Source organism: Bacillus rossius, chromosome 10, assembly GCF_032445375.1.
Source record: "Bacillus rossius redtenbacheri isolate Brsri chromosome 10, Brsri_v3, whole genome shotgun sequence".
NCBI classification, from domain to species: Eukaryota; Metazoa; Arthropoda; class Insecta; order Phasmatodea; family Bacillidae; genus Bacillus; species Bacillus rossius.
In genome coordinates, this window is record NC_086337.1 from 10,852,742 (window position 1) to 10,879,126 (window position 26,385).

At 35.1% G+C, this 26,385-nt stretch overlaps 1 protein-coding gene across 1 annotated transcript; it reads right to left on the reverse strand.

Annotated features, from left to right (window-relative positions):
- Window positions 1-318: 318 nt before the first annotated feature.
- LOC134535778 (GTP-binding protein Rheb homolog) lies at window positions 319-26,385 on the reverse strand. The gene is made up of 5 exons (XM_063375034.1): window positions 26,187-26,385; window positions 26,016-26,087; window positions 23,143-23,350; window positions 20,925-21,054; window positions 319-2,546 (listed from the first exon to the last, which is right to left on the reverse strand). The coding sequence occupies exons 1-5, from the start codon at window positions 26,233-26,235 to the stop codon at window positions 2,457-2,459; spliced, it is 549 nt and encodes a 182-aa protein (XP_063231104.1). The 5' UTR covers window positions 26,236-26,385; the 3' UTR covers window positions 319-2,456.

A 26,385-nucleotide genomic window follows, 5' to 3' on the forward strand; every position in this document is an offset into this window, starting at 1 on the left:
CATGTTTTTGCTGAGCATAGCAAGTTGTTTAGTAAAGTGTACAAAGATGTATTGCAGTCAAGTCATCTACCCCAGGCAGAGATAGGGTGTAAACTATACATTGTAATCATGTATGCTACTGGTGTGAACTATACATTGTAATCATGTATGCTACTAAGGCATCTGCGAGTACTCAAAATTCAAGTTTCGAGCAGAGTTTTTCTGTAATACTTAAACTCAACCTCATGTTCTTTTAAAATTTTGAATTTGACAGAGCTTTCTTTTTTATATACTTTATTTAAAAAACCACACACATTTTTTTAAAAATAAAAGCCTTACTACCTTGGCATCCTTTACTTACATACTTTCATCTACGTTGCATAAACAATAAAATGGATCAGTAGCAACTGCTAACTGTACATAAATATTTGATGTCTACAATTAACAAAGACACAGTTTTTAAGGTTTCATTTTTAGGCCAATTTTGTTTTTAAAACAAGCTATTTCAGTGTTATTGTTTTTATTTTTTTATGAACTCTGTTTATTTATAAACATAGCACAACTTTCACCAAATACCACACTTGCTAGTTCAATGATACTATACCAAAACAGTGACATCTGGACTAATACATGAAGCACTTTTACAAGTAAATAATTTGTAATAAGCATGTATAACTATTGGGAACAACAAAAATAAATCAAGCATGTGTGCGTTCAAAAAAAAGTACCAATAGCGTAATATAAAAATTTTCCAATCTATTCGGTACATACATTTTGGTACTAATTCCATGCTAAATAATTTTGCGGGTGCGTGGGAAAAAGGGGATATGTCAAAATGTCATTGTAAATGACTTATCGATACCCTTTTTCACGCACCAAAACTGTCAGTTTGTGATGTAACTCCAAAAGTTCAGTGCCATAGAATAACACACAAGGGTGCTAGACTTAACCCATTTGGACCATTTTGTAGAGCTTGTTCTCCTTTATTCCATACCATAAAAAAACCATTTATGCCAACATTTGACTTATTCCTGCGCACCCGCGATTTACAATCATAGAATTTTAATATAATAAAAGATTAAGTTTTTGTAATTTGAGTTGAGTTTTAATTAAATTTTCTAACAATTTTCATGATTTTTGTTGAGTTTTGGGGTTAAGTGATGTACGTATTAACTTGCCTTTCCGTTTATATGGTGCACTGATATGCTGTTCGGTGTTATTGTGTCTTTATCGCAATTAACCATGTAATCTTGTTCCTAACAATTAATTAAGTTATATGAATTGATTAATTATTAATTAATTATGTAAAGCAACAACGTTATTATATGGATTTTTTTTAGTTAAAAATAATTGGAAAAAATATATATTTTACAAGCATGTTTATTTTCTTCTCATCTTGTTTCGCTTAACACAGTACATATGCCGAGTTAGGTTTTGGTACACACATTCAATAGAACCATTTTTTTTGTGTACCAAATATTAATGATTATATGAAAAATAAAATTTGCTGGAATTGACTCGAACTCATCAGTTTTAACTTAAGACCTGTCTCAAACTCGACTGAACTTGAAAAATGTCAGCTTATATAGTAAGAGTGACTGGGTAAGTTAAATGAAAAGTTTCCACTTCCTTTAATTAGAATCTGTATTAAGTAACTATGTGAACTACACAATAAAGTATAAACAAAAATTAGTCTATGAAATAAAACTTGTGCATTGCTACAACATGTTTATAATTTACAATTATATGTCACCAATAAAATGGTGACTTTTTATATAATGGCATGATAACTTGGCTATAAATATGTATTCATTTGCATATACTACACCTAAACATTGTTACTTGCATTTCCGAAACAAACACTAAATATTATAATAATTAGTGCTATCATTACCAAAAAAAAAATTATAGTATGTATACTGATTTGATACATTTATTTGAACAAACATTTTTTCCTCTAGATTTTGTAGAAATCATAAGGCAATATTACAATTCACTAGAACCTCTACATAATAATCCACGTTTGTAGAAAAAAAGTTAATAAAAATCAATCAAAGATATATTTGTAAATGCTAAATTAATGACATATACTTAACCAAATTTCATTAAGGTTTCAAAAGCAATTATTCATACAATGATTTTTAATTTTACACTTTCTTTGATACAGCTTGAACAGTATCAGAAATGCATAACTGCAAGCACTGACAAGCTGTTGAACAATACAACCACCATGCCTGCACTCTAACGAAAATATACCTGAATCACAAACTTACATCTAGTGCCATCAGAGTCCTTTATCTCAAGAGTTTGGATTGTGATGTCGCAACACCTGCCACGCTGCATTTGTGAGAACACAATCCAAAGGCTTTCCGGCATCACAATTAAAACTACACCCACCTCACAAGTAGAATACACCTGTTTGCCTAGCAACAGACAGTGAGGGAAGTGTAAGACTTCGGACGCTGCTGGTGTCTCGCTCAAGACAACACACACGAAGACTTCTCCTGCACATTGCCATTTGCCTTCTCTATTTCCGTCAGCACCGTGTGGAATATATCTGCCACAGACTGAAAAATAAAATCAAGGTTTGTTGCACAAAACACTACAATCGTAAAATGTAATAAGTAATGACTGTTATTTCAAACATTCCTGTTCAGTAGACAATATTTTATTTCGGAGGGTACGGTGGTCTCATGTCGGAGGATTAGGACCGAACCCATGACCCATGACCAGCACGGCCACGTACGTCCCATACTCAACCATCTTCATTCCTCTTTCCTTTTGTGGTATTGTGCGCCTTATAGATCATGTGGATCAATTACAGGAAGTGTCAACTGGCTGTTGTAAATGCTTTCAACAAGTTGTTAAAGTGTGATAAGGATTTTGCTAACACATGAAATACTTTAAAAGTGATATAAATGTAAGAAAAGAATATAACACACACATTAAATAATGTCTATGATCTCAAATGTGAAATACGCCACTTTACAACATAAATGACTAATGAATTATGATAGTCAGTGAACATTTTCTAAGCTAGGTTTTTTGAAGGCCAGTAAATATTTTAAGAAAGCACCGAGCTAGTCTTCACAGGATCCAGGCAACCTCTCTACACACCTCGGCTTGGTCCGGCCGAGTACGCACGGCACTATTCCACCCCGTAGCTTCCGGAATGAGCCAGTGGTTTGGAAAAATTCTTCCACCCCTTCCCTTCCCGGGCCCTCTAGCCTCACACTCGCCCTGTAAAGTACCTACAATGGTGCATTGAAGTCAATGCAACTAACTCTTCCACTACAATTCTAATAAAAAAATGCACTGCTTCTGACCAACAGCTCACCATTTTTAATCAAAACATACCACATGTGAGCTTGTTAAAATATGTAGACCTTTCTCTAAACATGGACCAAAGCCAGAGGACTGTTTGGTCCTTATACCCAATGATTAAGGCACCACAATTCTCCATTAGAAAGAACTCTTATATATATCCAAATTGTTCAACCACAATAACCCCATACATGTGAGTTCTGGGGCTATGCTATCAAAATACCACATCATAGGTTCCAAATAGTTGAATTAAATTTCTCAGAGCCATAACAGAGCATGATTGGTTCACCACTACTGCATAAATGCACTGTCTCCTTAAAGTTGAATATGTGTCTGACTTTATCAGACTACAAAATAGGTCTTTTAACTGCCCACTGCCATCCAAGCCAATACCGTTATGCCGACGAGTGCAGTGAGACACTTCTGGTGTCTCATGTTATTATGTTTAATGTTTAATTATGTTTAAAGTTTAATGTTAACGTAATTTTTTTAGTTAATGCTTTCATATTTATTTTTATATATGTCTTAAAAAATTTCAGTTAAAATTAATCAAAGACTTAGGTTTTCCGTGCGGCCATTTACCTCTGTTGAATGGACTTGTCCACGTATGAAAGAGGGGGAATTAGCGGAGGGAGGTGGATGACGTCACGGAAGTGTGACGTATGCAGGTGAGAGATTGTTTGGACTCTGCGAGAGACAGAGGCTTGCGGGCATTGACCGACGACGGAACGGCTGATAGTTCCATGAATACGGGGTGTCGGTGTAGCTCCGTGCACGGGAGTAGGGACGCGGCCCACACGGTCGTTGTTAGCTGTTAGCCGTGGAGAGTGCTACGCGGTGCCGTCACTGCAGCGGCCTGGATCAGCTGATTTTTAATTATAATTTGGAAGGGACGGCAATGTATTTACCGTAAGCGATTTTAAACTTTTCGTGAGTCACGAGTGTTAATGCACCACGCCCCAAAGTGCGAAGACCGCTGCCATTTGACTGTGCTACATGTGTTACCTACGCCGAGTCTACAGCCCGGGTACCCGGAGGCGCTACAGTTTTGGTAAATTTCTACTACACAGCGAGAATTACTGTAAGTAAAACTTTAATTTGTTATTGGTGGAAGAAGTTGGTTTGGGACGGTAGGTAAGCTTTGGTGTGGATTCCCTCTCTCCTCCGCGTCTTCCAAGTACGGACTTAGACTTATGCGAAGGCCAGACCTTGGTGTTGTAGGTAATGTGATCGCTATGGCCGGGCATCACGTAAGGATTGTAATTTTTTGTCTTTTTTTATGTATTTTATGCCACTTCTAAGTAGACAGTGTATTATAATTTATCTTTTTTTTTGAGTCAGAATAAATTTACGAATGCTGCAATAATCTACTCAACACATAATCAAGCATTTTATTTTAGTTTTGCGTCCCTACCGTGTCTACGCGACTAGCCATGGTAAAATCAAAGTCAGCTGGGTTTAAACAGAATGATTGTAACTGGCAGTCCTGGTAGGGATGGACGTGGGCTGCTCGCCCCGGTACAGGGTAGCAGGATACAGCAGGCCATTTAAAAACAGAAACTTGTCCAAGCCAGCGCCAACATCAGTCCCGTACGAGCAACTACCACCCCCTCCTCAGATCCCTGCTAGTTCCCCCCCCCCCCCCCCCCCCCCCAGAATGTTGTGAAACTTAGGGCCCCGGTACAAGAATTGGCCAAAGGTATGTAGAAACCGACTATTTTCTCTAACCTTACAGCCCCACCTTTTGTCGGCAACAGGATCAACTAAATCTATAGCCTTTCTGGAATGTACCCCATGCACCAGCTCTCGCTATAGTTTAAGTTAAACAATGGATGATAAATTACAATTTTATTTTTGTTTAGTTTTATTAAAGTAATTCAAGCCAATAAACCAATAAACCACCAGCAGTTACTTATGTGTGTGCTCTCACCCTCACTGGAATACTCTTACATGATCAAACACATCTGAGTGTTAACGACCAGATCACGTGACTGTCACGCACACCCCAACAGTTCAATTACGCCAACTATTATATAGGTAAGCCATCAAGTAGAGACAACGTGACACCTGCATGCACCAGAACACCAGCTAACTTAGCTGACCTCCCCCGCCTGACATCCACACTACTAAAAATACAATCATGCAACGCACGACAGCCAGCTCTCTCTACTTCTACTGGACAGTGAGCCACTCTTAATTTTAAAATCAGCACACTTGTATATAATATTTTCAATAACTGATGGGGTCCTTAGCTTATGAAGATACAGCTGCTGTCAAGTCTGGGAGACGCCTGGTGGCAACTCCGAAGGCTGCCAAGCACGGCGCTGGACATCTGACCACCACGTCCGAGTCTTACGCGCCAAAACAATGTGAGTTTAGCTGCTTCTCCCATCGGCCAGACCGTCATGCCCGCCTCTGAATAGGCTGTAGCCCGATGCAAGTAGTGTAAACCAATCAATCTGGGTGCATCAGTGAGTAAGGAGAGGCTGTATAAACTGTGTTCCATCACATGTAACAAATACATAAGGAAAGAAAAAAATAAATATATACATAGTGTAGTGGTTTCTGGGAAATTGCCAAAATAATAGGTTAGGTTAAGTTAAATACACTAATAATAGTGTAGCCGCCGTGTGTTCAAAGCGGACGGTCGTGTGTGTGCGATCGCGCTCCGTGTATATCTGTTGTTTTGTGACAAAATCAGTATTAATAATTCGCTACTTAATCAGTCTGACTTCTTGGGGTTCCCCTCAACCCTAAATGATGCGTGTACTTTTAATCACGATCTAACTCATCCGAGTATGTTTCGATCACCCACGAAAAAAACTCCTACTAATGCGACGGGATCATGTGATAAACCTATGTACGAGCTACGTATCGAACCATTAAAGTCAGATCAAATAAATATGGAAGCTCTATATAATCTAGTGAATTCTCTAAGTGTCAAAGTTGATGAACTAAAAAGTGAGAACCTCGTGTTAAAAACGCTACTCCTTGATTCCAGAGAAGAAACTGTCAAAATTAGGCAAGAAATGATACAAATAAAGGAACATTTATCATCAGGTAAAGACCATAATGCAACTTATAGTCAAGTAATTAAGAATTCTTCCACTCACAAGACAGCGGAACGTGTAATTTCTCAACGGGACACGGTAAACCGCAGCCAGCCGCGTGACCTATTTACCAGTCAGCAGGAATCCCGATGCGTCATGAGACACGATGACAAAGAACGTGTCGACAGTACACCATTCACGTTAGTGGAACATAGGCGCAAGTCCAACACAAGAGATACCAGTGACATTAAACGTTCAACGGAAATGAAGAAAACTCCTATGAAAATTGGGATTCGTAACATTTCCACACTTAAAATGATACCCAAACCAGCACCCAAAAGAATGAAAGCTCTTTTTGTGACTCGTTTCGACCCAAGTGTACAAGAACAAGAAATTGTAGAATACATCTCAAGTGAACTGAACTTAGATCATATTAAAGTAACGAAGATGAAAACTAAATTCAATTCATATGCCTCCTTCCATGTTCAGGTTTTAGAAGAGGACTTCAGTCGAATTAATAACATTGTGTTTTGGCCCAGCGGCTGCCTAATAAGCCCCTTCTATGGTAAATTACACCCAGAACAAATCTTGAGCAACTCATCCACTACCGAGGAACTAAACACCTCTACCTGCAACATCGCAACTAATTCTACTGCTATTTCTAAGCCTACATCTGCTCCTACTTCTGCCTTAGCGCCTGGAGGGGCTTCTCACTAGTTCAATGTGAAACTTAAAAATGAGGAGTTTATTTTATTTTATCAGAATGTAAGAGGCTTGAGAACCAAAGCAATTGAATTTTTTGAAAACATCTCGCGTAGTGATAATGATTTAGTATGTCTAACTGAAACTTGGTTCACCGATAATAGTCTGAATTCTCATTATTTCAACAATAATTACCTTATTTACAGATCTGATAGGGACCCTGTATTAACTTTGAAGAGTAGAGGTGGTGGTGTCCTGACTGCTGTTAATAAACATAAATTCAAAAATGTAACATCTACGCATGAATATGACTATCCAGGAATAGAAGCTGTCTGGATAAATATAAGAACACATGATAAACCTTTAATCATTGGGAATATCTATATTCCCCCTCAAACAACTCCTTCAGCTTACACTTCATACTTTGAGGCCCTTGAAGATAAGTTTGTGAATTCTGATGTCTCTTTATTAATAATTGGTGATTTTAATGTTCCAGGCATTGTCTGGCCTCAATTACATACCCAAAATATAGTTCATTCAAATATTAAGTCGAAAGCCAGATCATTAATCAACTTTGTATCAGCAAGAGGTTTAATTCAGCTTAATCAAACTCAACCTTCGGCCCAACTCTTGGACCTATGTCTCACTAATATTGAATCATGTCTGGTTAGCAAAGCTCTGGAACCACTAGTTAAAGAAGATAGCTTTCATCCTGCATTAGAGATAAACTTCCAATTTGATATGTCAATAAACGATAATACACCGTCTTCATATAAAAACTATAAGATTGGTGACTATCTCGGCCTTTTTATTGCTCTTAGGGACCATGACTGGTCAATTTTATACAATTCTAAAAATATAAATACCATGGTTGACTACTTAACGTGTACAATGAATGATCTTATAGATTTATTTGTACCTACTACTATTAAAAAGGCTAAAAAATATCCCCTATGGTATTCCAACCAACTAATAAAATCTCTTAAGAAGAAATCGCACTATCATAAATTATATAAACGAAATCTGAATCCTTTTTACTATTTATTATTCTCAGATTACCGTAAGGAAACTAAATCACTTATGTGTAGGGATAAAACAAACTGGCTTTGTAATATTAACAATAAAATTAAGCAAAACCCTAAAAAATTTTGGAATTATGTTAAAATAATGAGAAAGGGTTATAGTCAGCATCCCTCAATTAAAATTAATAACTCAATTACGGATAATAATTATTTAATTGCAAATTCCTTTGCTGAATATTTTTCAAGTGTCTATGTTACTACAAATAACACAAATAACCAAAACATATCTCCTTGTTGTTCATACAATATTCCAATGTCTAATATCTCGATTAGTTTAGTCCTATGGAGTATAAAAACCTTAAAATCTACATTGTCCACAGGACCTGATAACATACCAAATTTTATCATCAAAGGTTGCTCCTTAATCCTTGCTCCTCTCTTACAGCATATATATAATTTCAGTATTCTAAATAGCATCTACCCTGATAAATGGAAAATTGCCAAGGTTATTCCTGTACACAAAAAGGGCAAAACTTCTATTGTTTCAAATTATAGGCCTATATCCCTGTTAAATGGATTTGCCAAAATTTTTGACAAAATAATATTTAAACACTTAGCGTTTAACGTAAATAATAGATTGTCTGATTCACAGCATGGGTTCAGAACAGGTAAAACAACCATGACAAACTTAGTCTCCTTTCTTAATCCTATTTATTCAGAAGTCATCACACGTGGTCAAGTAGATGTTTGTTACTTTGATTTAGCTAAAGCTTTCGACACTGTTAATCATCAAATACTACTAAGTAAATGTTCCAAAATTGGGCTAAGTGATAAATATTTATCATGGTTAACAAGCTATTTAAATAACAGAAACTTTTATGTTTCAGTACAGAATATAAGTTCAGATCTCCACCCAACTCCTTCTGGCGTCCCGCAAGGTGGCACACTATCTCCTTTACTTTTCAATATCTACATTGATGATATAATATCTGGATTAAAGAACTCAGTTGGCACTCTTTTTGCCGATGACTTAAAGATATATAGAAAAATCTCTTCATATCATGACAGCTATCTTCTACAATGTGATATTACAGAAATTGCAAATTGGTGCACAAATAATTTGGTCAATCTAAACATGGAAAAAACTGCTATCATTACCTTCTCTAGAAAAACCTACCCATTGCAATATGAATACAAACTTGATAACTCACCTATTAAAAAATCTCAACATGTCAAAGACCTAGGAATTTTACTGGATCAAAAACTATTTTTTCATCTTCACATTGAAAACATTATCTCGGTATCTAACAAAATACTTGGTCTAATTAAATTTATCACCTTTAACACCTCCAATATTGACTCTATTCTCTCCCTCTATACAGCTCTAATAAGATCAAAACTTGAATATGGTTCTATTATATGGAACAGCATCAATAACACTGATATTGAAAAGCTTGACAGGATTCAATCTAAAGTATCTGACTATATTAACAAAAAATTAAATACCATCAATAACATAGATTTAAATTCCCTCCTTGGTTCATTATCAACTAGAAGAAAGATCTTAGATGCCATTTTTGTCTTCCATTGTTATTATGGTAATCTTATATGTCCTCATATATTTGATGTTACTGGCATTAAAATTCCTTCTTTTAATAGCCGTAACCCACCTTTTTTGTGCACACTTTTAAATACAAATGATATTATATATAGACTTGTTAACAATTTTAATATGTATGTTAATCACTTACAACCTACCAGAGAGAAAAAACTTGTTAAAAAAATTATTATTTCGGCATCCAAAGATTAATTATCTTAATGCTCTAATGTTATTGCCTAAATTATTTAATACCAGATGTATTAATCTAAGGATACCAACTGTATTTTTCCACATAATATTATATGTTCTGTATTTATACATTTATTACTCTCATGAAACATTTTTGTTATTTTAAGTACTTTTCAGAAGTTAAGCACTCATATGGATATTTGTATGTTATGTTGTCTTGTCTTTGTTTGTCCTACTTTTTGTTGTTCTTATAATTTATTGTTCTGTTCTGTTACTGTATTTGTTTTTTTTACATGTCTTACATGTTGTGCCCACCGTTGGAGCCTTGTGCTGTTGGTGTGGCATGTAACAAATAAATAAATAAATAAATAAATAAATAAATAAATAAATAAATACATAAAAAATTTGTTAAAATATTTAAATTTATGAAGAAAAAAAAGTTTTTTAGGCAGATGACCTACAGCAGGGTTCCCACCAACTTGTTTCAGTAAATTTCCCTGAGTTTTCCCTGTTTTCCCTGTCCTATAATATATTTTCCCTGTGCTAAATTAAAAAAATAATGCAATAAACTAATCACAATAAGAACAATTTTACATAATATACAGGTATACTTATGCTACTAACATAAAGGTATATCAGCTATTTTATTACCTGCTAAATTGCTGTGAACATTTAGACATACACAGGCCTAATGTTATACTACTTCTGCTGCATAGGAAAAAAATGTTTAGGTATCTTGCATATTCAATGTACATTCACAAAATATTAAAAATATGTACTGGTTATTCTTTAAACCCATTACATATTTTTCTTAATTTTTTTAAATTTTCATTTCTAAATTCTCTTTTTGTTTCTCTATTTCCAGTTTTTTATTTAGCAGCTCTTGAATTTCTATAGTCTTGCATTTTTTTTCTTCCTTACAATATCTGTCCAACTTCTTGTCCTCTTCTTCATTTTGACGTTTTTGCTCCAGGGCACCTTTGTATCTTGAAGCTGCTCCTCTGGCATATTTTATCATTTCCTGATCTACTTGAATACAATTTTCACCACCAGCATTACTAACTCCATTCCAAACTTGTCGCAGGCCAATCAAAGATTCCTCATGGGGATTTTCAACAAGCATCTCCTTATTGATGGAGAATCCAGATTCCACAAAAGCATTACCATGTGAGAGAATTAATATAATTTTCACTGCAAGCCATATATCTTTAAACTGTTCTTTTCCACTCAACATATCTGCAAAAAAAAGTGTCCAATCTGTTATTGTGTACATGAAATGATGCAAGTTTGTCAAATTGATATTAGTAACAAATAACTGAACACTAGCTCTATCAGACTGAAGAGCAGTTAGGTGCTTGGCAGACATAAGAATTTGCAAACATGTGTCCATGCTTGTCCTACACTCTTTCTGTTTGTCCAACAATTTTCTAGAGTCCAAACAAGAAGCAGCTTTAACCATTTTGTATTTTATTGGGCTACGTTCAACAAGTTTCTTGGCAATCTGAACCATGCATGTTTTGCATTCTGTTAGGAACCTTTGTGTCTGAAGTTCTTTTACATCAACCACACCTAACTCATGCTTTGCAGCAAATCCAATTTTCAACTTTGAGAGTGGAAGTCCCAGACTTACATTGTCCAAATTAATACTAATAAGCTGATATGCAGTTGTCTTGGCTTTCAAAATTTCCATCTTAATGAAATGTCCCAGCAACTCTCTTAGCAAGTCCTCCAATTCCTTATGCAGAAATGGTAACATTGGTTTCGATGTTTGGAACTTCTTTAAAAATGGTTCAAGTGAAGAAGCCATTGTCAGGAAAAATCTCAGCTTAGCTAGCAACAAAGGATCCCTTAAACAATCCTTCACTTTCTCAACAGAATATGTAGCAGGTAATTTACTGGTCTCAAAAAAATTTTCAAGTGAGGAAAAATTTGTATTGCTCTCTCACACACTGGGACATTTTCCAACCACCAACAATCACAAAATTTGATCGGAAGAACACTGCAACTTGTAACTTGTCTGAAGTCTGATCGTAGAGCAGGTGAGTCTTTGAACACAGAAGATATGGCCCTTAATACTTGAACAACATACCACCCGGTCTTTCTAAAACCCATTTGAAAGGCACCATGAACAACATGGAGACTACAAGATCCCAGGTCTAATATATCTGAATCTTCTTCGCACACCTTAGTGTTTGCCTTCCATTTTTTCATGAACAACCAATTGACATTCGGCCCAACCATGGATACTTGTACAATTTTGGATAGTTCCACATACTTTAGTCCTTGTTGAAACCCTTCTAAGAGATCATCAGCTGTAGAATGGCCTAAAAATGAAGAATTCCAGTACCTGGTCATTACTTGATTTTTGTTGACGTCCCATATACGTACAGCTATGTCCATTTGTTGTACCTTTGATACCCTATTAAAGGATTCATCAAAGCACGCAACAATGTATTTTGTGGATCTGATTTCATCTGCAAGTTTGTGAAAAAAATATGGGCAAGTCCATAAGTAACTAAGTATGCAGTCTTGGTACTACTAAGCTGCATTTCTTGTGCAATGGAACTATCTAGAAACATTTTAGCAAACAAATTGCTTATTCGTTGTTGGCTATTAAAACTGTCTTTTTTCATAACGACATGTAATGCCCACAATATTTCTGCCTTTCTGACATTACTGTCTCCCTGAAAATGTATTTTATTTACCATACCTGAAGATGCCTCTTTGAGAGCACTGAATGATGATGATGATGATCCAGTTAACAATGAACAGGATGTTGGTGTGCTGGATGTTAATTCAGAATTTGGTGCTGTGGAAACACTTGAAATAATTGATCCCTTCGTTTCTTGGTGATTTAAAGGCTTTGTTAAGTATGCTGACATAGATGCAGAAATACTGCTCGCAGTAACCAACTGTTTGTGAAATTTCCCTTCTTGATGGCTCTTCACAGACTGCCTACCCATACTACTCAAAGAAAATACCTTTTTATACAAAATACACTTTGCACTATTGTCATCACCCTCAACACGACGTAGCCACTTTTTCCAGTCAGGAAACAGTGATCCATCTAGCCAAGCAGGATTGAATTTAGACATCGTGAATGTCACACAATTATCCACTAAGACTATCAAGAATAGGCCTAATGTAGAGTAGCAAAACACATTTGATACTTAATTGCTTAGTCTCACAAGTTTCACTGTGTTTTCATTGCACAATTAAGGAAACTGTGGTAGCACACACCCGTGAATGTAACCTATATTTCTAATGAGAAAATAATAAGAGGACGGCCGTTGATTTCTTCTGAAAAAAAAAAAAAAAAAAAACACTTCTCACAATTGACTAAAAAATTTCAAATATATTTAACTGCTTCTGTAGAACTCTTGACTCAGAATAACACAACGTGCAACTATTTTCGCGGTGTTTTTGTTGTGTGAGATAGGCAAAAATCTTGTCATGAAAGAAACCATAATACTACCAACTACACAAATTACAGTGATACAAAAACACCACCACAGATGCAGCACTTTTGAAAAAAATACATCTAAATAAATGAAAATACGTTCACTAAACAATCTTCAAAAAGTTTCCAGCGTACCAGATACTTCAAAGTTATGACACAAACTTCCAAACGTATACGAACTACAGTGCCGCCATTTTCTACAACTGGCTTGGCGCAGCTCGGCACGGTCCGGGGCCGCCTAGCATGAAATTCGGCACGTCACAGCTGTATGGCGAACCAAACTTTCCCGGGACTCGTGGCTTATCTATTACTTTGATTTACATGTACGACCCGCACCCCAACTTTCCGATTTTGTTTTTAAGAAAAAAATGTGCTTGTGATACAAGTATTAATCAATATATATAAATATATATACACACACACTGTGATTGCCGCACAACTAATTTCCCTGAGTTTTCCCTGTGTTTTTGACCCATTTCAATTTCCCTGAATTTTCCCTGTTTTCCCTGTCGTTGGGAACCCTGTATAGTGGTTCACCTAATTTCTTAGAACCATCTACTCTAAATATCGATCTATAAAATCTTTTCAAACTTCAAAATAGCACGAAATTCAACAGGTTTCACGAAAAATGTTGGTGAAATAGTGATTAAATGAGCTCATATTAACATATTTAAAACACTAGTTATTAACACATTTTCATTGTTAACGGCAGCCAGGTGGCCAGTATTTTAGTTCAGCAATATTACAAACACATTTCCTGCTAATTTCCTCTGGAATCTGGAACCATTAATTATGTTTGTTTAAATGGTTTTTGGGTCACAACGTCTGTGTGACATGGTGATAGTTTGATAGTGACATGATTTATACGCTATTGTAACCATCAGTCAGTTCTATTAATGACCATCGCAAAGGAGTGCCCATGTTTTGTGTTGTAGTCCATGGTTGTTGACATTAAATTTTTTTTTTTTTCCTACAACTGGTACGTTGTGACAAAATAAATATAAATAATAGTTGGTTTTTTAAGTTTGAATTGTCACAAATAGTGTGTTTATTTGAATTGTCTACATAATTTTGTCTGCTTGCAGGACAGTAATGAAATAATTTTGAATACATTTTGCATGTTTAAAATACAGGAGAATACCGTTACCTATAGCGAGCACGGTAATAGCGAGAACACGGCTATAACAAGGTCTTTTTGAGGAATTTACGGCGTGATCGCGTGAAGCGCGCTTTGGTTATCTATCTGCTTTATCTCCACCCCTCTCGCTCGCCACTAGACATCTTGCCGTTGACGCCTGTCACATTCTTCAGCCTTGCAGTCGCCACCTAAGTGCGTGGCTTTAAAAATAGAATCCCATCCTTTCTTTCTTCTATCAAACTTCCGCTTGGCTTCAAGGCCAAGGTATGCTCGACTCGAATAAACCAAGCCTTTGAATATACATATACTTGTACTCATTTCTTAATATTTTGAAAATAGACAAAATCTACTTTTTCCCTCCATCAAACATAACAATGGGCACTTTTTTTTAAAAATATAAATGCTCTTAATTAATATGTTGGGACATTTGCATTAACGAATAATAACATTGTTTATATCTATGTTAGGGCAAAAAAGTTATAGCCGTCTTTATACTTGTTGCTAATTGATCGCGTTAATAATACACAAATATTTATAAACTTGTTTGGAATCATTTGTCGTGACACGTTTACAAACACGTCACGTTATTTATTTTACTATCTGACAAATAATAGGCACTACCGTATTTATTTCCGAATCAAATTTCTTGTTTTATTTCGGTCAGTTGTTGGGGTATCTGATGGTTTGAGTTTAATCCCAAATTTATTTTCTAAAAAAGTTTTACAGGTTTCTTTAAATGAAAAAAGTATAGTTTTCCAGCAACTATTTCGTTTGAGGCGTACGTGCGTTGCCGCACTCCTGCTTTTTTTGTAAGGAATTAAATCGTCGCGCTACACTAGCGCCACCTGTTAGAACATCCCGAACCAACATGGCCGCAGACAACCCGCGTCGACAATAGATAGCAGGACAATGCTGCCGCGGGCCAAGTCGAGTAATTGATTGCGGGATGAGATGCTATACTTACATGACGTGGTAGGGTATTCTGGTTATTTTGACGCAATCGGTGATCGTATCCGTACTTGTGGGGTATCGTTTTAAAGAGAATTCACACATCTGCTCACAGAAGTTAAGATTTCGTTAATAAAAACAGTTATTTTCCAATTATACAGGTTCAAACACAATTTTTATGCTATTTTCGGTTAGTTTTTATTTTTTTGGGGGCCAAAATCTGGCCAATTCGGTTATAGCGAGGATCAAACCCGGAACCGTGACACCTCGCTATAACAGGACTCTAGTGTATATAAAATTGTTCATGCTTTTAATTATACCAATCTGTTAAAACTAGAGCTGGGCCGATACCAATTTCTGATTGATTAATTAGCCATGTCATCTTAACGATAATCATTATCAGAATCATGCTCGCCAATATTTCACGCCAATCAGCTACTGTAATTATCCACAGAAGGGTCGCCCCTGCATATGTTTTGGACGTAAAAATTAGTGATGGGTCAATTCCTGTTTTTTCCCGGTTCTCGGTTCGGTACCCGTTCTTAAAAATCGTTTCTCTGTTCTCGGTTCTGACTTAAAAAAATTAAAAAAACATTATTCACACATTATTTATGAGGTGTTTTAAGTAATAAACTATTTATTGTTTTGGCTACAAAAAAGCACTAAAAAGCATGTATCCAGACTTACATCTTCAACAATTTACTGTTTATAACACTTAAAATAATAATTTGTTTGTATTGTTCTGTCCTCAATGTTTTTTATTGTATGCTTACAAAGAAATGCATTGGCATAATGATTCAGTCTTTAAAGAGGCTATCAAAGCAAATTAAAAGGTTTAGTATAGTTTTCAAGCTACAGTAAACACACCAACCTTAATAAAACTAAAATTTACTATACTAATCTAGTAATTACTTCAAGAAATCTACACACACCCTCCTTTAAAACATAGGAATAAAAAGAAAATATTACAATAATGGAAATAAATACAATGATGGTGAACTTTCAAAGAATTAAAATATTAAATTGTCCATCAAACTTATTGCCTACATTGAATTCAGTTTGTTTGCACAGTCAACAGTAAATTACTGCCACAGTTTTGATGCCAATTCTTACACAATTTGCTCTATTTGGCCAGAATAATTATACTTTACAAGTGTCAACAAGCATTTTGTAACTTCCCCCTTCAAAAAAATCCTGTTTGTCTAAAAGAGAAAGTTACTAGCCATTACACTAGATGGCTGCAGATGCAGTGAACTTACATTCCAAAGCACTGCACAAAAAAAATGCATAAAATTTTATAATGCCAAAAATTATTACAGAAAATTTTTAATCAATCATTAATTCTATTAAACAAATATTCTGTGGAATTTGCAATACACCAGTCACCCTTACTTATGTGTCAACGACTCAATTAACTGCCTATTTTTAAAAACAAATTGAAACAAACATGGCGTCTTTCTGTTCTCACAACTCTGCTGAGGCACGTTATAGAGTTGCACACCTCTATGAAGTACATCTATGGCACCTTCAACTGTTATGTTTTGATTGTTAAACGTACTTTGTTTGTTTTGTTTGTTTGTTGGCGAGAACATTAAATATTTTCATGTGTAATTTATTTTTTAGTTAGAGATGAATATTATTCCACGGAAGTCCAAAAAAATAATTCATATGTGGATTGGACGTGAGTTGAGCCATTTTATGCTGCAGTTAAGTTATAGTGAAGGACTATTTTCGTAAAGGGTTTTGCTATACTGCCGGTACAGGTACCGACATTTTAGCTGCGGTTCTCGGTGCTGGGTAAAAATCTAATTTTGTCAACCTAAGGGTCACCGAATATGAATAACCAGTAGAGTTCTTTAGATACAAGAGAAGTCGTTATGTTCTGCATCTCAGCTTATTGGCACGTAAGAAATAACACAAGTGTTGACCCTGGGTCCTCTTGCTTTCTGCCCTACTTTGTTACTCCGGGAGGGTGAGGTGGTAGTCCTGAGCCCACTTCGCTCCCCCCTTCTCCTCAATATCAAAAAGACAGGAAAACAGAAAAGAATACTATTTTTTATACCAGTGTTTTCCTTCCCATCTATTGTACATATTTATTTACCCGTATCCATTTACAAAAAAAAAAAAGGCAGCAAATTACTCTTGATTTTTAGTTCCTTCAATCTAGCACACACATGAACTTGAATGAATTGGTGGGGGCTGAACGAATAAAAACATAGTTTTGTCATCCCATGTTACAGTTAAAAGCATGGGAAATCTCAAGCAAAAAAAAATACATGTATATATATGTTAGGGCAAATTTGAGTCATAAACATCTGCAGAGATACACACGCGAAGATTATGTATGGTGCCAGTTCACAAACATTTACAGTTTTGGGAGGGGGGAACCACTGCCACAGACCACAACCTCTCAGAATGCACATGCACTCACACGAACTCTGGTTGATTTATTTTTAGATTTTCCGCTCCTTCAGTGAGCCACATCACTTAGACCTGCCGACGACTCGCAGGCGACAGGCGTAGCATAACGGCAGTGTTTAACGTACTTCACACACATTGCCGAGATATTTTAATTAAACAAATTACACTGTCTAGTAATACCACACGTCATTTGTAAAATTCATTCAAAATAGGTAGGTATTTACCATTATTCCATGCATCATTAGCTGTAAAAGATTCAATGTTTCAAATTTGTATGCTGTTTATAAAACATTATTCAATTACATTTAGGTGCCTATTTTTCTAATGCTACATTTTTATTCTTAGTTGAGTAAATTTATGTGAAAAATTAATTTTGATTTTAAGTGTTTGTGCATCAGAAGTGATAAAACAATATAGTAAAGTGAATAGTGAATTTTTTAAACTTTTAATTTTGTTCCAAATTTATTTTATTAATAATTATATTTTTCTAATCACTATTACCAACTTAATTTGTTCAAAAATTGGTTTGGATGGCTTTTCTAAAAAAAAAATAAAGGTAAGAAACCAACCTGATCCATGGTGTTTTACTGTTTTTTGATAGGATGATCGGTAGAGGCACGATTATATGGTAATGCGCGATAAAACGAAATAACACCGAAAACTGCTTGAAAACACAAAATAAAATGAAATTGTGCGAAATCCGCAATATGTCACGAAATTTTGTCTATCCTGATTATTTACGTTTTTTTTCCATTCTGTAAGGACAATTCACTATCTTCAGCACAATCAAATATTTCTGACAGTAACTAGCAGCCATATATATTATATGCGACGGTGATTCATTATAGATTTTAAAATGAAGTCTCGGAATTAACGTAATATTTTCTTTAAACGGTAATCTTGTGTACCATAATAATTTAAGATGCTGATAACTATGATACAATGGCCGCCGTTCACTTTCTGTAAATACAAAAATAACAAACGTCCAAAATGTTTTTCTATGATTACGTTTTTAATCATTAAAATATTACACACTAAAACGCATTGCTTTTACTGTTTATTTAAAATAAAGTACGTAGGGTATGAAAATAAAATTAACCCTGCTTAACGTAACGATTGTAAATAATAAATAGTACATTTTTATGTCGGTATTAATTTTCACGTACGTATGTTGGTATTCGCTATGTGTTTGTATTCGCATCTATTCTCCATTGTTTTGATCTTTCCAGCACGGCAAGTTTTAGCGTATTTAGAGGTTAAATTCTTCCTATGTGATTAAAAAATTTTGATAATGCCTAAAACGAAGGTTTCTGCCAGTGACCGATCGAAAGAATTTTCCAGCGAAGGATTTTATTTCAGTGATAAAATTTTAATGTGCAATTTCTGTAACTGCAGGCTAGACTACGAGAGACGCGATACGCTTGTGAAACATGTCGCGAGTGAGAAACATAAGCGTTTGAGGCAAAACTCATCTGTTAAACGACATCCTTGTCTAAGAGTCTTTAATGCCATTAATTTGCTGTTCAACCCAAGAAATGTGAGTAGGGTTAGCATAGAAGATGCAAACCTACAGAAGTCTCTGCATAACTTGCCTTCTGTTTCCCATCTTCCCATTGATAAATTCATACATGGCTATGTTGCTTTCAAAAAAATAATTAAGGATTAACTTTCATTGCCAGAAACAAGCCAAATTGATGTTGCAAAGGTACTTTGCTCCCTTAAAGGGGACTACTGTGAATTTGCTCAAGCCAGTTTAAGGGCAATCTGGTTCCCAACATCAAATGTTGATGCAGAACGTTCATTTTACAGGTACTCACTGGTAGTTAGTGACAGAAGACAACGTCTCACTCCAGAAAATGCGGAAAATTTAACTATGATAGCATTTCAATAAAACCGTCTTAATAGTAATTTTGGAAGTGCTTCATTGTGTAATTTTGTAGTGTATTTGATTGTAATTAAGTCGTGAAATTTTTAATAGTTATTTAAAAGTTTGAATTTATGAATTTGCAAATGAACTTAATTATCTATGAATTTGCAAATGAACTTAATTGTAATTAGATCATGAGGTTTTAGTGTTTATTATTTATTTTAATAAATTTGCATGTCGTACAGAAAAGTAAGAAAATTTTGCCGTGGGTATAATGAGCAAAAAAAATAAAACCATATAACACCGAAATCTTTGTTTCTTTACACCGAAATTTGTCTTAAAATAACACCACAAAATCTTGACTCTAATGATCGGTATTGGTTATCGACCAGATTGGCAGTAAGCGATCAGTATTGCATGATCAGAAAATTTCCCGATCAGCCCAGCTCAAGTTAAAATATCTAACACGGGTATTTATATTGCACAAATAACGTAAGCTCTACAGTGAATGTCGGTATACGACAAACTCAGTATGGTATGTAAAATATTTGTAACCAATTGAATATTCATTATTTTGAAACATAAGCATTTGAAGTCTTTTCAAATAAAAATAATAAAAGTATTTGCATTTACACTTAAAAATCTAAATATTTGCACAGGCATAAAACTGACCTGAATGAAGGATCAATGTATTTAAATTTGGTTTTGTTGTGGTGCTTGGACCTCTGTTCTACATAGTACCAGTAAATCTTATTTTATAACCAGCCTACATTCCATTATATATCTCAATATTTGGAAGTAATGCTAAAGTATGCATATATGGTGGATGAGAGTAAGGAGGAAAATCATAGTGTGAATATCAGCATTATTTCTGATTGAAAATTTTTATGTATTTTTTTCCCCAAACCTTTGAATTACTGACTGTTAACATTTTTAATGGTTCACTGTGTAAGATTTAAAATATTATAATACTTGTGTTTGTTACTAACTCAACATAAATAAGGTAATACTTGAGTAGTTCAGTATTATTTCATTGTATTGTTACGAGGCACAGGTGGTACATGGTATGTTTCAGTGTTAATGTAAAATAGCGTGGACAGTACATAGTACGAACAGCTTAATTTGGTTGAAGCAACCATTCAACTAATGCATGTTAATTGATGGCACTGCAGTGTGAGTTGCTAAGAAAAAAGAGAGGTCACAACTTAATACAAATGTACGCACTTCATTCTGCTTTGCTGATGTTTCGAGGAAGACAGCTTTCCAAGAATCTGCAAGTCGCTTCCCCTCCTCGGTGCTTATCATCCGCTCCATGTGAAGATCGGTCTTGTTACCCACCAAAACGATCGGCACACTGAAATGTTTAAAAATAATTTTCCAAACCAAACATAAAAGTTTTCTTTTTTTTTTAATTTATTGTACTTTGCTTTCAGGATATTGAGAGGCAGCTTACAATCAAACTGATCCTAATCTTACAACTAATAAAACCACATGCATGCATAACCTGGGATTCGAACCCTGAACTCCTCACACCAAAGTTGACACTTCAAACAACTGCACTACAAAGACCAGCAATGTGAAAGACACTTAACGTAAGCCATGAACCCCACAGCTGCAGTAAGAGTTCATGTCATACATATATTACAAGGTATGTTTAGTATCTTGAGGTCACATCATGCAAGAGGAGGCCACGAGATACAGCAGACCTTATCTCTGGTCTGATGTCTTGCTGTGTGTGGGGAGAGCTGGATGTTATAATTTCCACGGAAACAAATGTTAAAGAGTTGTTTGTACAGATTAACATAAAAAACAATTCTAGTCATAAGCACCAAGAACAAGAGAATGTAATTCACATAAGGCGCCACTAATGTACGTCTTACGGTTTCTGTATCATGACGAAAATAAATATTCAGCCAAAATATTGTGAACAGTGAATTTAGATGGAAAAACTAGTGTTATGAAATGGCATGCAATACTAAAAATTAGTATTCTATATATTTCCATTTAAAGAACAAAACTGTTTGCAGCCCAATACCTTATTGATTCCAAGGAAATCAATACGGTGCATGTTAGATGTTCTGAGCACCATTAGGGAAACATTTAATGAGTTTGACATTCCAATAATAGTACTTAATCACACCAAAAAAAAATTCAGTATGAAACATGAAGGTTGAGGTTCAGTCTCATAGGCTGAGTTCGTCATATCATTTTGTCATAAGGGATTTTATTGTAAATCACACAAATTTTCTTACGCAATCCTTGAAACTATTATTTTTGAGCTGTAAAGCTCACACATGTATTCACAATTTTGATCATTTGCCCAACTATTATGCAATATTTAGCAAATATGTGTTGAGAAACTTTAAGATGAAGCACAAACTGCAAGAGAACTATTGTTATAAATTCACAGGAAGAGCCCTCAAATTATAGACAAGACAAGACAATGAAACAACCATCATGATTTGTGAGTGCCAGAACCACTCTTATACTTTTAAGTGCATCCCTGAGTGGCAGGGAGAGGGTAGCACACACCACGCACCTGCCCCTTGGAGCATGCCGACACACCTTGTCTGCTCACTCGCTACATTCAGCTCTGTGTACTTGCAGGCTTTTAGAGAGATGGACAGAGATGCAGGCATCGGCTAAGAAGGGATTCTCCAAAAATTACTCCATGAACTGATGAAAATGGCTTAGCTCAATTATTTTATCACAAAAACCTTAAATGTTTCTTAGTTCAACATTTTTAATCCTAATAATGCTTGAAAGGAAAATTTAAAAAATGGGTGCGTGTACTTAGGTACACGCGTGAGAAGTTATACTTCTTTGGCATCATTAAAAAATAGTTTTTAATTGCATGCAAAAATAGTGCGTGGAGTCCCTCCGCGTGGAAGAAGTGAAACTTCGTAATGTAGAAATGAAAATAGGAAGGGATAGAAATTGATTTTTAGTGAAATCATATTGCATCAAATCAAACTAAAAAAATAAATCATGAAATAATTCAACAATAAAAGCTGTTTATTTAATTAAGCGGACAGGTTCGCCCCAAGGAGAAAATTGACGCGGCGAGACCTCGTGGACATAGAGAAATGACACACTCACTATTTATTTGTCTATGAAACATGATTTTTTTCTGCAATTTAAATTGTAATGTACAAAAAGGGTATTGAAAATTGAAACAATATGGCAACACTACAAACTGTCAGGATCTTAATTTTTTTCTTACTCTCTACTTAGTTCCTTACAATAGCAAAACGCATTCACTCTCGCTCTGTCTCTTTCTATTCCCCCTCCCCAGGAGCGGTGAACATTTAACACAACCTTGTTGGAAGTCGCTTTAGAAGTATAACTTCAAAAATTCTATTTTTTTATTTAAATTTTGACGGTGAAAAGCTGAACAGTCGTGGAGATAAGAAGATAGGATATTCCAAGGAACCAAACTCACTGCACTTTGCCGGTCATGTCGAGCAGCTTGTCGTAGATGATCTGCACCACCTCGAAGGACTTGGACGACGTGATGGAGTACACCAGCACGTAGCCGTGTATGTCCATGGAGTACTGCGCCGGGAAGATGGAGTACTCGTCCTGCCCCGCCGTGTCCACCAGCTTCAGCTCGTACTCCTGGCTGTTGACGCGCGTCATCTTGGTGAACGCTGCAACGCGACCCTCCGCTCGCTCTCCCTCACTCAACCTTCACGACCAGTACATCTTCGTGCAGAAAATTTTACAATATTCTAAACTATAAACAAATCATAATCAAGCATTTCTCCTCAAAATAATTTGGTAGTGTTTACATGGTGCCTTGAACTTGAAAACATCAATCTAAAGAATAAATTTAAAGAAGGCCAAACACAGCTGCAGGTTTATAGCAAAGCACGTCACTCAAACGTTTCACGGACTCAAGTTCACAGGTGATGCTCTTCTCACCACAGCTGGTACAGCCAAGTGGTCATTGGTTCGAATAGGTACCATCTTGAGCACAGATTTCTTTTCTAAATTAGTTGAACGCTACACAAATGGTGGGGATTAATGTTTTCTAATATAATAATCAAAAATCATTTTTTGGATTTGTTGATAAACATTTTTTGGTAGGCATCTGCATGGTTTCAGTCGGGAAGCCACCTGTTGATGCAGGAGCCTTGTCTACAGTTGTCACTGAAAGTGCCTGCAAGTCTGGCACATATTTTACCAATAAAAGAAGAAAAAAAAAGGAAATAAGTAATCCCGGATAAACAGTGTATGACTAAATAAGGGTATCCATCAAATGAGTTTGCATGTTAAGTTACATTCTGCCCAATTAGGGTGGAAAACAAATCACAATGAAAACAGTCTTGGCCCTAACAGTTACGTACTGACATTAAATCATCCATTTTTTTTTAAATAGTCTCAGCTACACAGTGTTCATAAGGATATCTGAGAAACCTCAGGATCAAGTTGCAGCTGGTATCAAGGAACAGCAGGGAGGCGACAACAACCAGAGATAACTCTTGTGAAAAAACAGTCTCAGCTGCCCTATTAAATCACAACATAAATTTACTTCACTATAGCAAGCACAGGAGGCTACCTAGTTACTGAACAGTTTATCTTAGGCCTATTTGTTTGTCTTTATAGTTGCAATCACGAAAACACAAGTTAGATTACGTACTATTTTCCTTATTAATACAAAACCACACTAGACATATCTGATAAACACACGCAACTCACGTGCAATTAAACATGGCGGTAATATTATACCAACGTCAAAAAAACCACTTTGCCTGTAAATGTGAATTTCTTGGAATCTAGTAGGAATTTTCAAACACTGTTTTTAGGGTAAGGATTATAGTGTGGAAAAACACCACTTTCGTAATTTTATTTGCGGAAAAGCAGCAACCTTAAAAATTTACCAACAGAATGACTGAAAAAGTTTTCAGGAAGTGAAAAAATTCACTTTCAAATATCTTTTTTTAATGAAAAGTTACTTCTATTATTATTATTACTATTATTATGTGTGGGCCTGAAAACTGTCCACCTGCGGGATAATCAAGCAATTAGTAATAATCAAAAATATTATATTCTAAATGTTTATATTTCCAAATAATTCCATAGGTAGGCCCCTATATAAAAATTTTGAGAGTAATTATTTCTTTAAGTAAATATAACTATTTTTTAGTTTGGCATTTCTTTTAAACTCTTATCTTAGGGAATAATCTAAATTTTGATTCTGTAACAATATTGATGACAGCACCACATGACGGCACAGCCATCATTACCACCCCTACATTGTACAGAACTGGCACGGGAATATGAGTTTTTAAGGGCGGGGAGCTGTCACATGCTTGTAATGCACAAAATGTCTTTCTTTATTAAACTAACTTTCAGCATTGTATTCTATACTACAGCCCTACCTACTCAAGTACAGAACACGATACCAAAGGTATATTCCAACGCTATCATATTGTATAGTATAATCCTGCCCAGTTTAGTATATTTTGCGATATCACATTTTATAATCTAAGTATTCATTTTCAAATCAAGTTTAATATCCTGGGTATCATCAATTATACTAAAGCCCTACCTATTCTAGTACATCGCACGATACAGTTCATATTTTATTTACAGTATCATATTTATACTAGTCTCAACCCGTTTAGTATATTTAGCGATTCCACATTTGTATACGTTGTTTTTACTATAATTTAAACTTCTCAGGTATTGTAAATTATACTCCAGCCCTACCTTTTCTAGTATTATTTCGTTTCCAGTATTTTTAAAGTTTGTAAATATGTATCTAATATTAGCGTTTTGTTTATTGTACCTCAAACCTCTTTCAAAAATATTCTATTAATTGGTAATTGTTCTATATCACACTTCCAAATCTATTGCTTGATCCTGTGGTACATGATGCTGTTTTAATTTGGTACATCGAAAGATCCTGGACATAAAAAAAATATTACAACACAAACAATGTTAGGAAGTGAAAAAAATTCATTTCCTGATTTATATTTGATTTGATAATGATATCATAATTCATTGTTACATCACAATTTTTGTTATATTCAGGATATTTCGATGTACTAAATTAAAACAGCTAGCATCATGTACCACAGGATCAATGCAATCACGATCATGCCATTAGTATAAAGGGATAGACTTGGATACACAATACAAACTTTTATCCTATTGATCTCTGCCAACAATCTCATTGAAATACATTAAACTTGTTAACATGTAAAATAGCTGGATAAGACCAAACAATAAGTAACTGCATCGCGTTGAACTAAAACCAAGTAAGACGCAATTTCTCAAAAGCAACTTGTAGACTACGTTAGAACTTACTGTTTTCAATTGTAGGATCATATGAATCCACAAATTGCCCTTCCACAAACTGTATGCTCAGGGACGATTTTCCTGAAAATACAATAAAACGAATTTCATTATAATTACAAAATATATCTGCGATAAATAACACAACAGATATAACCTTGAAGTAGCAAAAACTTAACATACCCACAGATCGATAACCCATTATAGCAATCTTGCGCTGCTTGGGCGGCATTTTAAACCAGATATATGCAAAACAAATAACACTTTCACATCCCACCCAGCATATTTAAACAAAAATTATAAATCAGCAGTCAGAAAAAACAAACAGATGATAACAGCTGATATAAAAAAAAGAACTTTTCATAGAACATATATATATATA